General features: G+C 48.0%; 1 protein-coding gene across 1 annotated transcript; it reads right to left on the minus strand.

Annotated features, from left to right (window-relative positions):
- Nucleotides 1-1,776: 1,776 nt before the first annotated feature.
- Nucleotides 1,777-10,165, minus strand: LOC8039498 (probable serine carboxypeptidase CPVL). Its single transcript, XM_040215786.1, has 3 exons — nt 9,308-10,165; nt 3,401-3,731; nt 1,777-2,598 (listed from the first exon to the last, which is right to left on the minus strand). The coding sequence occupies exons 1-3, from the start codon at nt 10,163-10,165 to the stop codon at nt 1,805-1,807; spliced, it is 1,983 nt and encodes a 660-aa protein (XP_040071720.1). The 3' UTR covers nt 1,777-1,804.
- Between the last annotated feature and the right edge of the window lie 7,947 nt (nt 10,166-18,112).

Below are 18,112 nucleotides of genomic sequence, written 5' to 3' on the forward strand. Positions count from 1 at the left end.
CTCAGCAGGTACTCCGCTCAGCGGTGGGCTTTACGAGAGGTTGACTCCAGTGCAGGTCTTGCTAGAGTGGCCACTTGCACGTTTTTCGAGGCGAGCCTGTTTTTAGGTGAATTTTCAAACGGAAGTGCAGGTACTTCTCAAGTAGCAGCCCCTTTACGTTGGCTTTGTGTACAGACCATGCTATGGACACAGGTGAGCTGTTTTTCCTAAGAAGAGCCGCAATGGTCTCGAATGGTGAAGCAAGGCTCAAGATTTATGTCGTGTACGTGTGGCCCATGAACTGCTGGGGTAGGTAAACTGACACCTCAATAATATTTTTCTTTGCGGCATGTACAAAAACAGTAACTTAATCAATTCAACACGCTCGGCTGAAGTGAAGTCCTTCGTCAGAGAGACATGGTTCAAGGATTCCTTCGAAGAAACTAGAAGAAACAAAAAGTGCCGTCACGGGGGGGCGGAGACGAATCTTTGCAGAAACTCGGGGAAGCAAGATAGGCCAGAGTGGCTAGAAACGCGATATTTTGGGTGCTCAATCTAGGTTAACAAAGCTCAATGAAGACACCAGTATTTAGGTTCGTTGCTCAAAAAATATTAGCGTTCGTTTGTACCTTTACAGCCCATAAAAAACAAAAGCAAAAGACCTTTCAAACCAGTCATTAAATGTGTGGTGGACACTGGTTTTTGATAAAATTCTACGATCGACAACGTTCGTCCAAATTATTAGCATTCAGGCCACAAGAAACTGTTCTGATTTTGTTTGTTCATTTGTTTTTCCTTGGCCGAGTCACATCCTTTTCTTGCAAAGCCATCCTGCCATGATTCAGTAAGACTCCATTGAACATCGGTCACGTTCAGATATCACATTTTATAAAAAAAAAAAAAAAAAAAAGTTCCAGCTCCTTGTGAATCTAACTTTATCAACTCCTAACCTGAAAAAAAAGCGTTCAAATCTGCAACCAACCATTTTCAATTCTGGGTGGCTCTGGACTCCGCGACATGAACTACGTGTGTCGGAAATATTTCTGCCCAAGGACCTCACATTGGCGGTATCCCAAACATCGCCGCTGAACTCATTGTTGAAACTCTTGAATTTGTTGTGGGCCATCGTCATCGTGGCTTTAAGACCCCTTGAGTCGACAGGTTGAAAATGTACGCGTACCATCAACGCCCCTCGTGAAAAATCTGATGTAAGAATTTTGTGGTGCTATAAACGCATATGATCACATAAGATAATATAATATTTACAAGACCCTTATAAGAATATATAAGAACATATAAAACAATATAAGTTATATAAGAAGTTATAAGAAGCTTCTTATCAGTTTCTTATCAGTTTCTTATATAATCTTATATTGCTCTTATATGTTCTAATAAGGTTCTTGTATGCTGCTATATTATCTTATTTGACCATATGCGTTTATTGGACCAAGACATGTCTTATGCATTTCATACAAGAATTTTCACTAGGATCACCAGTTTGACGAAACCTGTTTAACACCAGTGGGACGTCCTTTCCGTAGTGGAACGATGTTATCCGCATTGTGATGTCTCAAATAAATGAATGCAATTAAGAAAACAGCGAACGTGATCAATTTTCTCTCCTTTGTTTGTTTGTCTGTTTTCTTTTTTTGTTTTTTTACGTTGATGTGATAAGACGCATGGACAGCAGAACATGTCTGGGCCAACGTTGATGGTGCTAGTCGTTACCTAATCGATCAAGGAAGGGGATAAAGAGAGAGCTGCTCTATACCAACCAGTTAAATTCGTTGTCATTTTATTTCATATAGGAAGAAAATACATTTAATTACTGCACAAACGGCTTCCCTTCGATGAACCTTGTTATCATGTCCAAAGCAACCTCTGGTTGGTCGTACGGCAGTAGGTGACCTGCGTTCCTTACTAGCACCTCTGTAAAATTGCCAACCTGTCTGACGTAGCCTGCCACGTCCTCTCCACTTGGAGTCAGCCAGATTTTTCGAGGTGCTTTCTCGAAGGCTTTTGCGCCGGACCACGATATTGCTGAGATCATGTTGGCCGTTAACGGATAAGCAATGATGATGTCCAGTTGGCCATTGTAGATCATCACCTTATAGTTTTCCATCAATACAGTGAGCCATGGCTTCACTGATTTCATTATGTCTTCGAGGAGGTGGGCTTTAACCGCGTCGCCGTCGTTGAATGTAAGCTTCCCGACATGGATTGCTTTACGAACTAAAGCTGTCTGCACAAAAGCGTTGTAGTATCCGAGCTGTTTTGGCTGCTTGGATAGAAGGAAGTTGTAATAGAAATCGAGCCCCGTGACATTCTTGAAATAGGAAGTTTCTTTCACGACGTCACCGTCCCAGAGAGCATCGAAGATGTAGAAGGCGTCCAGGTAGCGACCGTCGTCGATGAACTGTTTGGCCTTCTGACTCGCTTCACGAATGTAGGCGGCTTGGTTGCTGTCCACCAGTCCAATCTGGTAGAGGAAGTCTGCGTAGTCAAACATTGTGCTAGGCTCCACCATGCCGTCACCAATGGCGATGCCTTTCAAGTTGATCTTGACACGGGGCTGCACGGCCGTGTGGATGGCGTAAGCGACGGCAGGAACATATTTTCCTGTTTGGGAGAACGTGGAACTTCAAATTTCCTGAACTCTTCGGAAGTAAATTTATAAAATGCAATAATTCAATCCAGCTTCGCGGTAACAGCCGTTACTGACTAAGCTAAACTGCGAGTGTAGCTTTTTTTCCCCTGTTGTTTAGAACTTAAACTTTAAATGAGAACGTCCATGGCATGATCACCCTAGAGTGCACTCCACTATCTTTCACTGCCAGGAGGAAAAGAAATGACCGGAGCTCTATCACTACATGCACGATTTTCTAGACCTTGCAAGCCCGAAATTGTACCCTGCTAAAAAAAAATATATAGTTGCAGTTGTATTTATATCATGGGCAGAACTGCATTGTCGCGCCACCCTACACCCTTCGTCCACACGACACTCATAATATTTGAGTTTTAGTTGGTTTCACTTTAAATATACAAGCGGAATTCCGACGCTGCAAGCCGATGGGCCCAATCAAAACGCTTTAAATGAGCTCAACTTCATCATGTTCGTCACTTTTTCTCTGCGTGTGGAGAAAAAAGCGCAGGATAGCGGTGCGTTCCCAGAGTCGGTCACAGCAAAGGCACAAAAGCGATGAGCACCATGACGATGACATTTTTGCACTGCGTGATTGCCTCTATCAGATTGTATAGCATCGGCTGCGGTAGAATTTAAAGTGAAACGGAGTACAGCATATTTGCATGTCGTCCCGCCAGGGGGCATGTAGGTCATTTCCACGCACGTGGCAATGACGGAACGAAAACAGGAAATCGCTCAGTTTACGAATCGGAAAGCGAGCCAGTGATGAGCACGTACCGGCGTACGATTCTCCGGAGGCGTAAAACTCGTTCCCGGCAAACTCGTGGAAGATGGTGAAGAACTGCTGCAGCGCTTCCAGCAGGTCTCTGCCAACGTCTGTCTCGTTGCGTGCGTAGCCCTGGTCCTTCCCGGTGAAGCTGTACCCCGTGCCCACGGGATTGTCAATGTAGAGCATGGAAAAGCGCCGAGCCCACGTGACTTCTCTCAGCTTTGGGACGCCGCCTTCGGCGACGTAGTACGGTCCGTGCTCCGAGAAGAGGCCGAAGAGCGAGGGAGCACCGGGACCGCCCTGCAGCCAGAGCACCACTGGAGCTGTCTCTGGGCTTTCCTGGCAGGAAATTTGTCTAGTGGAGCAATCTTCTCAAATCTCAATATGGGTGTAAACGAAAGAACAGAAAATGAGTAAACAAAATTTTATTAAATTATGAAATGATATAATATTTCGAACTAATCAAATCGCGCTATTGAGACAAGGACAAGAAAATCAAGAAAACGCACATATGACAAGCACCAGCGCCAGTCCTCGTCGTATGTGTGCCTTTTCTCGTCCTTGTTCGCGTTACTTGACCAATATTAAAGTATGGCCCAATTAGCCTAATCAAGGTTTAAGCGTCGTGTAGTAATATTGAAAGAAATTTTACCTCGCAATACACGCGATCGCATTGTTTGCTTGAGGCAAACAGGCAAGAGCTATTGCGGGCTTCTCGTTTAAGTGTAAGTCATCGCAAAAAAAAAAAAAAAAAAAAGATGTGCGCGGAGAAACTTTGTCTTTGAATTCTTAATTGTAAATGACACCACTGTGTCACTCAGTGTGAGCGCAGCGCATTTTCTTACATCGCGTAAATGGTGAAGCATCCGTCTACCTAAATTTGCGTAATTGTCGGCAAAAAAAAAAAAAAAAACTGCCTCATTTTAAGATTAATTTTGCTTAACGCTATTAACATTGAACAGAGTATCGTTATTTGTGTGCGAGCCTCTTCTGCGATTCTGATATTAGTACAGATTAGAGGTTCTTATCTGGTATTTTCTTCTATAGCCACTGAGAGCTGAGGAAACACAGGGTGCGGCTTTACATAGAGTGTCTTGAATGCCAAAGCTCCATATAAAAGGGGTCGTAAAAATCGGCGCCAGACGTAGCAGTCTAAAGGTTTCGTCAAGGGTGTATTTCACAAATTCGATTTAACGTGCGAAATTACAAGCTCTCATTATGTAAAAAAATGGTGCCGGAAATCTGGCAGAGTCAATGGCGGACGGTGACGCAGACGACCGAGCAGAGTGCTGGGGCGCGTTTGGCGCACGTATTGATAGATGGCGTGGGGAGCAGCGTCGGTGTAACCACATATGTACACGTTAGCCCGACAAAATGACACGTCAACAAATCTCTGCAATGCGAAACTAGAGTACAGCCCTTGAGGAGGACGGGAGCTTAGGGAGGGGGAGGGTATGCCCCTCTTCCAGACTTGTACCGTACGCATTACAAGTAATCAAATTACTTGTATTATCGATTACTTTTTGGAGTAATTTTGTAATCAGTTGATTACTTTTATTAGGCAGTAATCACAAGAGTAATCTGATTACTTTTCGAAGTAATAAAAATTACTTGTAACCGTTACAATTTGTCCACAGGGACCCCTCCCCCCTCCCCCTCCCCCCCCCCCCCCCCCGCCCCCCCCCCCCCCCCGCACACGCCTTTTTTTTTTTTTGAATTGACAAAAATAAAATTTGATCTTTTTTTTTTTTTCGAACGGAAAAAAAGAAAGATTTTTGCGGAGCTGTAGGAAACGAGGTCAATCTCTTTCTATGTACAGTTACTGTGGAATGTCCTTTTTTTTTTTTTTCGAGCTGGGACTGGGAGTAAGAAGCCCCAGGAAAGCCCCAGTGCGTGAAAAAGGCCATTCAGGGCGAAGTTTGAGGAAGCAGAATGTAGCTTTGTGAGTCATTCGTTCAAACTAGCCCCCTCACGCACACACACACACAGAAATAAAAAATAAAACAAATCCTGCTTAGGCAGTTGAAATATTTCCCCATTTCCCCTACGTGGTCTTTGTGACAAGCAATGTTTCGAGTTGAGAAGTGGTCGGGGGCGATCTCTTCCGCTAATGGATACTACACATGATCCGTTTCAAATCCTGGAGCTGCTGCTCTTTTGTATAACATGCGAGCTCATCCACATGTGAATAATAAAATGACCAACGCAAACTTTGATTGACAACCCTTGCTCAAGCTTAACAAGATCTAGAACCCCCTCCGCTCCCCCCTTCCCCCCCCCCCCCACACACACACACGCACTGCCAAACCCCCAAATGATTAAACGTCTTCAAACGAATTCTATGCTTGTGTCCGCATTGTGAAGGTGCAACGACCACGAAGAGGGAGCCAGTTTTTCTTCTTCAATACTTGTGCAAATGTGAAATATAGGTCGGAAGTAGTTCATTGTTATGAGCGCTAAAGATGTGTCTTCACACAATAAAGTAATCGGAAAAGTAACGATTACTTCTTTAAGTAATGTCCAATTACTTTTGCCATCGAGTAACCAAGTAATCTAATCGAATACTTTTTAGCCAAGAGTAATAGTAATTGTAATCGATTACATTTTTTTAGTAACGTGTACAAGACTGCCCTCTTCCTCTTCCGTACCGTCCCCTCCTCTTCCTCCTCTCCTCCTCAACATTCTCCTCCTCATTTCTCCCGCTAATTTTAGCGGGGAAACTGAATTGGTGTTGAGGTCCCGTGACGTCGATTTCTCCGCTGAATTTAGCCGGGAAACTTAACCTGCTAAATTTAGCGGAAAAATGTTTCTGCTAAAGTGTGAAAATTTCCTCGCTAAATTTAGAGGGGAAACTGTGACGTCCCATAATGCAACGCGCGCAGTTACGCCGACGGCGACGCCCCTCAACCCGGAAACGGGCGCCTAAGGGCTGCGCTATAAAATGAAAGACGGTTACAAATCTATGTAACACGAAACTAGAGCGCAGCTCTTGAGGAGGAGGAGGGGAGGGTATGGAGGGGAAAGTATGCCCCCCTCCTCCTTCACTCCTCCTCCTCCTTTCTTCCTCGTCTCCTCCGGCCGCTGAATTTGTTCATGGGTGACGTGACACGAGGTCGTGACGTCATTTTCCCCCGCTAAATTCAGCACGGAAACAGAATTGACGTTGAGGTCACGTGACGTCAATTTCCTCGCTAAATTTCGCGGGGAAACTTAACCCGATAAATTAAGTGAGAAAATTTTTCCGCTAAATTTTGTGGAAAAAATTAGAGCCGTTTACAACTCCCTGTAACACCGAATTGGAGCGCAGATCTTGAAGAGGAGGATCGAGGGAAGGCTACTGAAGGTCACGTGTCCTTGACGGGGGGGGTCACGGGACCTTGGGGGGCCACGTGACTTGGGGGAGGGGTCACGTGACCTCAAGGGGGGCGGGGGGGTCACGTGACTTCGGGGGAGGGGTGGTCACGTGACCTCAAGGGGGGGCGGGGGGTCACGTGACTTCGGGGGGGGGGGGGGGGTCACGTGACCTCACGGTTACGCCGACGGCGACGGCGACAATGACGCCGACGCCGCTCATGCCGGAAACGGCGTCTAAGAGCTGCGCTCTAAAAGTTCCCCGCTAACTTTAGCGGGGAAACGTCCCATACTGCAACGCGCGCCGTTACGCCGAAGCCGACGGCGACGGCGACGCCGCTCAACCCGGAAGCGAGCGCCAAAGACCTGCGCTCTAAAAAGTAACTGAATAGCGTTACTCGTTACTCGCAAAATAGAAGCCAAATACATTACTCGTTACCGATTCCCAGAAGAAACACATTGCTTTACCTCAAAAGTAGAAGGTTAATTTTCTCTTCACTTTGACGACAAAGCACACAACGGCATTTCTTTCGTGGTTTATTGTTTTCCTTTCAGTAATCGGTGCACTTGAGCAGTAGTTGCCACTCTCGGTGTTCATCAGATATGTTTTCCCCGCTCCCTTGAGAATACATCTCAGGCAACGTTGATGAGTCGTTCTCCTGACGCGCTCGAAGGAACGGCAGGGTCGTGCTTCAGGAAGTGCTAGTGAATCTGGGATTCAGTAATGTTCTTCGTCGATCGTGGGGTGCTGCGCTGGCTGGAGGGTGGCTTCTTTCCGGTGGCTTCAGTGACGCTCACGACTCGGTGGTTGATTAAATAAATATATATTTACAGATTATGAACAACTTTTTACAACACAAAACAATTGTCACGCTGCTGATGCCGCGGCAACCCAGCGCCAACAATAGCGCCTCGGCGCCAAGTCCCTTGCCGCGCACGGCAAGTTCTCTGCCCCGCAGGACAAAGTACGCGGAGCCCTCGGGACCGCGGGAGATCACGACTTGCTCCGCGCACGGGCTCGTTGAAACTCAATTTCTCCAAAAAGGCGCACCGACATTCCGAAGAGAGGCCGGACCACCCTCTCTCCCCCGAAGTCGCCGACATGGCCCTGCCAAGGTCGCCTCCCCAATTACCTCGGCGGCAAGGGCGACCACCCGCGAACAGAGGTTTGTTTACTTCCCACGCGGGGAAATCTGCTTCCACTTTCGGGAGCTGGCCTCCGCTTGCCGCCAAAGGGAAAGACAAGACATCGGGCGCCTCCGAAGGACGCTTCGGGCGACCTCGCCGCCAATTCCCCGAGATCTTTCGGCTAAGCCCCTTCGGCCATCCCTACACGTCCCCCCGAAAACTGCGCTAGGACTTCTGGACTAGCCAGCAGTTACAAAAACAGGATGGCCGAAAACCCAACAAGAACACAAAAACAACCCGCTTAAACTGAAGCGAAAAATAAAAACAACAAAACACATGGCTGGAAATAACCAAGCCAGGCACCTCTAGCACCAATTGCTATATAAAACTGAGGAGAAAAAAAAAAAAAGGACAACACTTCTTACTAAACTCCGTTTCTCAGCCGGCCTCTGAGGACCTGGATCGCTCGCAACAACGACCCCTCTGGTGCCGCAAGAGGTTCCGCAACCAAAAGACAAAAACATCAATAAATTCCGGCAAACCAACAGTAAACGAAAAACTGAAAACGCTCGGTGAACACTGAACAACGCTGGAACGTTTGATTGCACAAAACCGCGGCAGTGATTGTCTCCCGAAGCTGACAGCATTCCCGTATAGAGAGAGCGAAAAAATAAAACACAGCCACGCTCCTCTAGCACGACCTGCTAAATGAAAATTAAAACAGGGAGAACACTTATTTCTGCTTGTGGAGACAAAACCTTGATCACACACTCAGCTAGACTCCAGCGACACCAAGAACGCTGCAAGCCGTTGCCGTAAAAAAGAAAAAAAAGACAACAAAACTCGAAAAGCGCGGCAAGCGCTACACAGTAAGGGCTCATTCACACTGGAAGCGGATCCGCGTTCGCAAAGCGGTTGCGAACGCGGTTGTATAAGGATTCAGTACAATTGCACGCGCACACGATGACATCAAATGCGCGTGCAATTGCACTGGATCTTTATACAACCGCTTTCGCAACCGCTTCGCGAACGCGGATCCGCTTCCAGTGTGAATGGGGGGTTAGTGTGAGTTCAATGGCACCTCGCAGGGGCCACGGCAGTGATCGCCTCCCCACATGCACACCCGCTGACACCGCGTGCATAAGCGAGACAAAGCGCTCCCCTGCCACCGTACAGTCGCCCCTTACTCGGTCACCTGTGTCGAGTGTCGCGAGGACAGTGTCGCTCGCCAGAGCTTCATTAGGCCCCCGAAGGCGTGCTCGGCTCGGTCTCCTCCGGGAACCGTGCTCAGTACTCGCTTCGCAGTCGGTTCGGTCAGAGGAAGGACCAACACTGCGCCCATGTCGCGCCATCGCCGTACCCGCTCCAACGTTGTCGCCCCACGGCGATTCGTGCTCCTGCACGTGTACCTCTCCTCGCCGCACACTTGGTGGTACCCACAGTGTCACACCCTCACCACAAGGCCCGTCGTGGTGATACCGAGGTCCAATCTGAACAGCTGCTGCAGCCCCCTTCGCGACCTCGGCATCTACCAGTCTCCCCAGCGTCGAGCCCGACCCCTGGTTCTCCGGGAGCTCCTCCCCTCCAGCTGCCCGGACGCAGGAAGACCCTGGTTCGCAAGCGGCCCGATCGCCCTCAGACCCCACGGCAGTCTCCAGACCCTGTATGGCGCGATCGGCCTCGGAGCCCACGGCGGTGTCCGGTTCCTGGACAGCGCGATTGGCCTCGGACCCCACGGCGGCCCCCGGTTTCTGTATGGCGCGATCGGCCTTGAACCCGACAGTGTCCGCTTCCTGGAGAGCGCGATCGGCGTCAGGACCCCCGGCAGTCTCCGGTCCCAGCACGGCATGACCGGCCTCGGACCCCAAGGTGGTCTGCGGTACCGGTACGGCTGGATCGGCCTCGGACCCGACAGTGTCCGGTTCCTGGACAGCGCGATCGGCGTCAGACCCCCCGGCAGTCTGCGGTCCCAGTACGGCGCGGCCGGCCTCAAACCCTACTTCTTGGAGAGCGCGATCGGCGCTGAACTCTACGGCAGCCTCCGGTTCTTGAACGTGACGATCGGCCCCGGACCCCACGACTGCCTCCGGGTCGCCTCGCGCGTCCGGTTCTGTCTCCCTCACAACCCAAGCCTCGGGCGCCGTGTCTTCCGCTGCCCGATGCTGCGGCTCTTCACGGCGCTGCCCTAGAAGCCGCGCTCTCGCTCTCCGCTCCTCCGCCCGGAGTTCTGCCTGTCGAACCTGCCGCTCCAGCTCCTTCGTTTTTTCCCTCGCAAGGGCTAACCGAACGCTCATCGGAACTGCTTCCCTATGCGACCCTTCGTCGCCTCCGTCGCTAGGGCTCCCCCCTCCTACGTAAGCTACACTTCGCCATGCAGCTAAGCACGCGGGTGTCAGCCGGCGACGAAAGGGAAAGCGACCACGTACCTGGCGGTGCTGTGGAGCCCACGGAAGTCGTTGACGCCGCCGAACTCGCGAGTCCCCACGGCGTCGATCGCCGCAAGCAGAGTCCGTTCTTTGAGACCTGGCTGTCACCGCTGCAGGTGTCGGGTGTCGCCAAACCCGCAGGTCACTGGCGTCGATTGCAGCCGGCGACGTTCGCTTGCCTGAATCTGTTGTCGCCGTCGAAGGCCCCAGGCCCACGGCAGTTGTCGATGACGCCGAACCCGCAGGTCACCGGCGCCGATCGCCCCACGCGACGTCCGCTTCTCGGCTTTCGTCGCTGTCGGCCACAGGCGTACTTGTAGCCGTGCCTCGCTATACCAGGCTGCTGGTCGTCTCGACTGGTCCTGGGCTCCTGCCGATGGACACCGCCACACTCCGCGCCAGCACTGGCCTCGTCGTCTTCCTGGCACACGATGTTGTCGAAGTGGCCGACGACGTCCACGATCCTGTCGACTGCGCCAGTAATGTTTCTTCGTCGATCGTGGAGTGCTGCGCTGGCTGGAGCGTGGCTTCTTTCCGGTGGCTTCAGTGACGCTCACGACTTAGTGATTGAGTAAATAAATATATATTTACAAACGAAGAACAACTTTTTACAGGACAAACAGGAAAACGTCACGCTTGGCGTACTGTCGCTCGCGACAGTCCAACGCCAACAATGGCGCCTCAGCGCCAAATCCGTTGCCGCGCACGGCAAGTTCTTTGCCCCGCAGGACAAAGTACGCGGAGCCCTCGGGACCGCGGGAGAATAACGTCTTGCTCCGCGCACGGGCTCGTTCAGACTCAACTTTTCCAAAAAGGCGCACCGACATTCCGAAGGGAGGCCGGACCTCCCTCACTCCCCCGAAGTCGCCGACATGGCCCCGACAAGGTCGCCTCCCCAATTACCTCGGCGGCAAGGGCGACCACCCGCGAACAGAGGTTTGTTTACTTCCCACGCGGGGAAATCTGCTTCCACTTTCGGGAGCTGGCCTCCGCTTGCCGCCAAAGGGAAAGACAAGACATCGGGCGCCTCCGAAGGACGCTTCGGGTGACCGCGCCGCCAATTCCCCGAGCTCTTTCGGCTAAGCCCCTTCGGCCATCCCTACAGATTCCCTCTCCATTTTGTACTCTCTGCTTCTAAAGTTTGAAGTTGACTATGGGTTCTTTGCCTTGTCGTGTTGGCCGCCTCCGGGTTTGCATTCGGTCTGTACAAGATTCTAGAATGTTCAACCAACGAACCTCATTGTCTTCACTGGGTGAAGGACATTCCCAGCTGTAGAGTTCGACACACGTGTTCAGCGATGCAGGTTACCATACTCTCATACTGTTTAGTTGGTTTGCGGTTTTCCCATCTGCCTCGCAATACACGCATACTCAGGTTAGAATTAAAACGAGGCTGTTTGAACCCTGTTGTACACGTTACTCATAGTAATGAAATAGCACTACTCGTTACTTGGCCTCAAGAGTACCTACGTACTTTGCTCGTTCCTTTTCTGGAAAAGTAGCTGGATAGGTTAATCGTTGCCAAAAAAGTAACTAGGGAGAAGTAACTGGTTAGTAGTAACAGGTTACGAACATGTATGGGTGCAACCGACAAGCAAAAGAAAGCAGACGACATGCAGACGAAATCCGTTGGCAACGAGAGCGGCGTCGTTATGCAACCACGTTTTCTTTAATCTTTGTTAACTCAAGTGTTGCTATCATTGTCCGAATTTATTTGTAAACCACAAATACATTACAAAACTATTGTGCTCATTTTAAAAGACCATGGTCCACGCGGGCACATTCGATAACTTTTTTTAAAAGCAAGCCGGAACAAGGAGGTAGCGCCATCTATCAATACATGCGCCAAACGCGCCCCGCCACTCTATTCGGTCGTTTGCGTCACCGTCTACCCCGTCCACCGTTGAACCTGGCAAGCTTTTTGCCCTATTTTTTACAGAAAGGGAGCTACGCCTTGCAATTAAAAAGGTAAACTCACCTATGAAATAAACGTTTGACGAAAAGTTTAGATCGCTAGTGCAGGCGCTGGTTTTTAACGACCCATATTAGACCGAGCCTCGGCATTTCAGTCACCCTCTATGTTCACTCCTCTTCGTGATTTAAGTTCTTTGGCGCCCTTATCGACTAACCTTGTAACCTCATTGGCTGCGGAGAGATAATGATATGCTCGGGGTCTAACCACGCTCTACGCTTATTAAGCTGTCCGTGAGGCAGTCCTGCTCACCGTACCTTCGCTGGGAAGAACCAGAAGAACATGTTGCTGCCCAGCTGCTTGTTGACGGTGAGGAATCCCGCGTGGCTCGGCACATCCTCCACGTCCCCGAGGCTGCCCACGCGGCTCAATGCTTTCGCTTCGTCCAGGCGACCCGCCTCGATAAGCGGAGTCAGAAACAAGGGGTCGCCCACGTCTCCGAGGTGACCAGTGCCCAGGCTTTGTTGTCTGCGATACAACGGGGTAACTGACGTTGTAAGCGTTGAGGAGCACTTGATCGTGGCGACGGACCGGTGTTGGACATGGTGCCCAAGTGGAAGAACGAATGCACGTTCAGCGTGCCTTTCGCACTTTTAAAGCGACTTTAATCCTCCCTGCAAGGATGTTCTTATTCCCCGTGTTAGTGTTAGATGCATTGTAGCACAGGACCATGGAAAAAATTATCAGCAATTCAGCGCAGCCGTTGGTTTGACGTCATAGCGCGAGTGGCCAATGGCGTTGCGTCCAGCGGAGTTAAAAGGTAAGCGGTGCATCTCACACTCCCCTCTCTCGCTTTCCTCCCCCCTCCCCCTCCGCAGCGTAGAAACGGAGGCTGCGTAGCATGGTAGGAACTGCGTATTAGTGCTGTAGCACGTTCATTGCATTTGACGGAGTCTATAAGCTATACAATTGTTTACGTGCTTTTCATTTAAGCTCTATATTCAGGAAAGAATGGTGCTGACTCTGCTGTTCAAGAATACGACGTATTGTTGAGTTTCGATTGCCTTCAACCCTTATGAAAACGATCGTATTAAAAACATTTTTAAAAAGGCTGAAAAGTACTTTAGGAAGTAAGGCCTGAAAAGTACTTTATTATTCAAACCGTAAATCCATGCGAAATAACTCATTAATCTTCATAAGTAAACACTTTTATGGACGTCAAATTCAGTACCACGAATTCATTCTTTAAGGGCCAATATTTACAATATTGCAATTGCAATATTTTCCAAGTCAACATTCGAGGATAAAAATATTGATTTTCGACTGAATCGTGTTTCATTTAACACATGCCCTGTTACGTTTCTTGGTCTAAAAAGTATATGATGATGATACCAATTTGCTAGTTAGGTGAAAAATCCAAAAAAACAATGCTTTTTTACCTTAACTGCAAAATTCAGCACATGGTATCTGTCCCAACCACTTCAGGCTCATGTGAAAGTGAGTTTATCACACCTGTACCTTTAGTAAAAAACGACGGCAAAAACTCGCTTCATCCAGCTAGGTTAAATATATTTATTCGTTCTCGCAGGCAGCAGTCAAACATTTTCCCTCGAGGTTATTGTGATGCGTGAAAATTTCTTTGTTTATGATAATTGTTGGAACATTCAGTTAAGTGTGACTTGTTTTCACTTCATTTCAATCTTGTGTACGAAAATATTTTTTATGTGCTTCTTTATTTTTGTTTTATTTTATTTTTTCTGGAAAGATATTTGCCTCACTGGAAATCTGCGCTCAAATAATGTAATATTACGAGTCACCGTCCCACCCCCCTGCCACCTGAAATTCATAAAAGTGGGCTAGGCCATGTCTCGGTCGCTAAGCACAAAAAGTATAGAAAATTTAACACTTTAAAAAAATGCCCCTTTTTCTTTGCCTCTCTAACGCGGCTCCACAATAGATACATTAAACTTAAAACTCGAATTGGTTTCATTGTTTTATGCAAGAAATGTTCATGGAATAACATTTGACTATCGCAAAGTCGGCTACTCGCATACGCGCGATAAACACCGTCGATCAGCATACAGCGGTAACGTTTCTTCCGTGAAAACACGTTTCTAACGCTGCTGTGTTTTCGCCGTTAATAAAAAAAAAAAAACGTTAAGTCAACAAGAAAACAAAAAACCCAACCAGGAGCAACGAGCGGACGAAAGAAGCGACAAAGTGCGGTGCTGGGGAAGAGGGAAAGACAGCGATCGCGTTGGCAAATACTTTGGCATTTGCCCAAGTCGGGCACCCGTCAATCGCTCTTGCGCAACTTTCTTGTCTGACGCATACATGCGTGTGTACGTGCGTGACGCGCTGTCAACGCGGGGTTGAGGCGCGTTGCTGCGTGGTGTGGACGACACCACGAACGCGAAGCTCGAAATGGGACGCTCTACTGTCGTCTGTGCGTGGTGTTGCAGCAAATTTTTATATACCGATTGGCTTAATCTTCAGCATTGCACAGCCTTACCAACCGCAGTCGCTACGTTCCGGGAGAAGGAGCGGGTTCGCGGTGGCCCTTACTTTGGTGGATACGGACTTTGACTTTACACTCCGCGGTTACATTCCAGGATATGCGGTGTTCGCTGACTTCGCGATACCTGAATGTGTTAGTGCTTTTGTTACCTTTATGACCTTCTTTTTTTTTTTTTTTTGTTCTGTCCGAACAAACTTTTTTGTAAGCAAACCGAAGTATCATTTTGTTATCTCCATCGTTTTCCTTTCGCATGAATGTACTACGACTTCTGGATCGCGGAAATCGGAGAGGAAATGCATAAACAAAAAGAAGTTTCTTTCCCTCCTTCGTTTTACTTTGTCACGGACGTCCTCCAACCATAAGGTCCGCGGCCACGCGTCATGCGGGTAGAATGAATTTTCGCGGACCGAGGAGTCGACATTGTGGAAATTGTAAGAGTGGGCGATCACTCGGTGTTTTTGTGTTGTCTCTTTTTTTTTTTCTTTTTTTGACATCGATATTTGTTTAAAAAGTGGGGTGGGCGATGACCGGGGGATGGGCGATAACTCGGGACATTGCAGAATAAGCTTGACTTATACCTATACCAAATTCGCTGCTTAACTTCCTGCTGAGCGTTGTGTTCAGGTTTCCCTAATTCTGTGGTCACTGCCAAATTAAAAAAGAAATGCAGAGCTCGGTTTGTAATATGCGTGCTTCTTGCTTCGTGATTTGTTCTTCGGCGTTTTCATCGACTAATATTACAATCTCATTGTCCGAGCAGCGAGAATAAGCTGCTCGGGACTCACCCCTTCCTGCGTTTATTAAGCTCTTGGTGACTAAAATTTTAGTAGTGACATTCGTATTGCTAGGGCTATACAAATCCCAGCACTTATGTTGCCTAGATGTATAAAGTGATTCATTCCTATTTTTGTACTTCAACAATTTTGTTAGTTCCCACATAAGGCCCATTAGCCAATGAATCGGCAAATTACAGGTCACAAATGAATCGGTAAGGAATACTTAATCGGTTTGCAGCTCACACGCGAAAAAAACAAAATCCACGATTACGTTCAGCTAGGGTTGGGCAATGGGTCGATTTATTCACTGATTAATAGATTCATGCGTTAATGGCAATTAGTTTTTTAACCGGTTAATCAGTAAAATTTTGAAGAATCGAAAGAAAGTAAAAAAAGAATAACCGCATCTCCACGTGGTGAATGATGCTGATAGGGGCGAAGCTCTGGTGGTGCTTGTCTGCGTAGACGCTGAACCGCACCATGCCGAGCCTTTCATTCGTTTTCATCCATGTCACGCTGCGGTCAAATGCTCAAATGCAATAACCACGTTCCATACCACGCATTCTCTTTCTGACATGGATGAAAACTAACGAAAGGCTCGGCATGCTGCGGCTCACCGTCTACGCAGACAAGCACCACCAGAGCTTCGCCCCAATCAACATCATTCACCACGTGGAGATGCGGTTTTTTTTTTTTGCCCTACACGAGCACGGGAGCACGTGCTCACGTGCTCGTGAGCACGTGAGCGCGTGAGCTCACGAGCAGGAGCACGTGCACCAGACGGCGGACGGACATACGGACACGGCTAGGAGCTTCGCCCCTAAAATTAACCGCTTTCTTCACGTAGACTTGGACGAAAACACCCATGTGAAGTGCACATTTTAGATGAAATTTTAACCTAGAGTAAATTGCAGGGGCAACGTATGTAACTGCAGACATGGTGCTGAAGGCTTGCGCGTATCCCAACAACTTCCGTTCGGTGCGGATATCCATTTAGTTCAGCCAAGACTATTGTCAAGAACCAAAAAAAGGCCGCTCTTGCCGGAGAATATCAACGAATCTCTTTGCCTCATGCAGCTGAAGTAGTAATCTGTTAGTGTGGGTGTCTTTGACCCTGTTTCAACTGTACATTGACGCTGGCTCATAACCGAAAGTGTATATACTGCGTCGATTATCAGATTGTCAACAAAGCTACATAACAAAAATAAATTTTTACTTTTAAAAATATTACGCTAGGGAATTAACGAGACCGGTTAATCTATTGATTATTCAATTAAAACGTAGCGGTTAATCGGGTCAACATTTTTAATCGATGCCGAAACTCAGTGAGACCAGCAGCCACGACGAGAAGGGATTTCATGCCAGCTACAGACAGAAAAGTACATAATTCTGTCGCAGGATTTTTAAGAGACATGACGAATGGCTACGCCCAGCCCGCTCCTGAACTCGAAATTATAATACTTTCAATATTGCAAATATATTGTCTGCCAACAAAAAATCCTTCCTACGATTCTTTGAATGTAGCAGAGGAGGCTTGACAAAGAAATGATTGAGAAGTGAGCTGATTTCCTTTCTCTTTTATTTTTAGATACGATACGGTTTGTTGTGGTTTATGATAGAAATTAATGAAATTCACTTTGAATCATCAAACCCGTAACTAATTCATGACAATGTCTGAATCGCGTTTTTGAGGTAATTCGAATCTCGGTTCCCCCTCAACCAGATTAAAATGTCCGCTTAAATATGGTGGTCCCTCGTTGGAGCTATTAACACTGCGTCCCATAAACTCCCTGTCTTTGGAGGTCGTTCTCCATTGGATATATATTGCGGCAGCACGTAAATTTCCTTTTCTATGCATTGCCCCCTAACATGACTTCCTACAGCATTTTCTACCTGAATGTCTACTATTTTAAGCAGCGTTTTTTCTGATCTACGTGAGTATTCTTTAGCGGCGACCGTGCCCTGGTGTCAATGATATTGGAAAACAAAATTACCGAAATGATCACAGCCATGTTGAAGTGCACTCTAAAAAACGTCTGTGCGTCTACTTTGACGCACAAAACTCGGAGGGCCAATCACCGCAATTTGCAGGGGCAGCTCAGCGAATGACGATGCCCGAAACATCTGTTTAGACCAAAAAACGCAGACTGAGTTGTGACATTAAGCAATGTAAGCGCAACGTTTTGCATTGCGTAATGTCACAACTCAGACTACGCTTTTGGGTCTAAACATATGTTTCGGCACCGTCATTCGCTGAGCTGCCTCCGTAAGTTGCGCTGATTGGTTCTCCAAGTGTTGTGCGTAAAAGTAGACGCACAGACTTTTTTTAGAGTGTGGTAAATAACAATGATAAAGAAACTTCACCTGCCTATGAGTTTCCATAGCAACTCCTCAAATCACCATATGCGATAGGAGTTATAATAATTCAATAGTAAACACTTGACAAGACTAGCTTCAAATTATATTTGGCGCACTCTTGCAACAGATGTCTCATCTTGAAGGCCACACGCACACATTTTAGCTGGATTGCCGTTTTCGCGTCAGCACGCGCCTTTAGCACATTCAGCAGAGCGCTTCTAGCTCTCGCTTCACTGACCGAGCTGATAGAG

Source organism: Ixodes scapularis, unplaced genomic scaffold, assembly GCF_016920785.2.
Source record: "Ixodes scapularis isolate PalLabHiFi unplaced genomic scaffold, ASM1692078v2 PGA_scaffold5__190_contigs__length_132052651, whole genome shotgun sequence".
Taxonomy (NCBI): Eukaryota; Metazoa; Arthropoda; class Arachnida; order Ixodida; family Ixodidae; genus Ixodes; species Ixodes scapularis.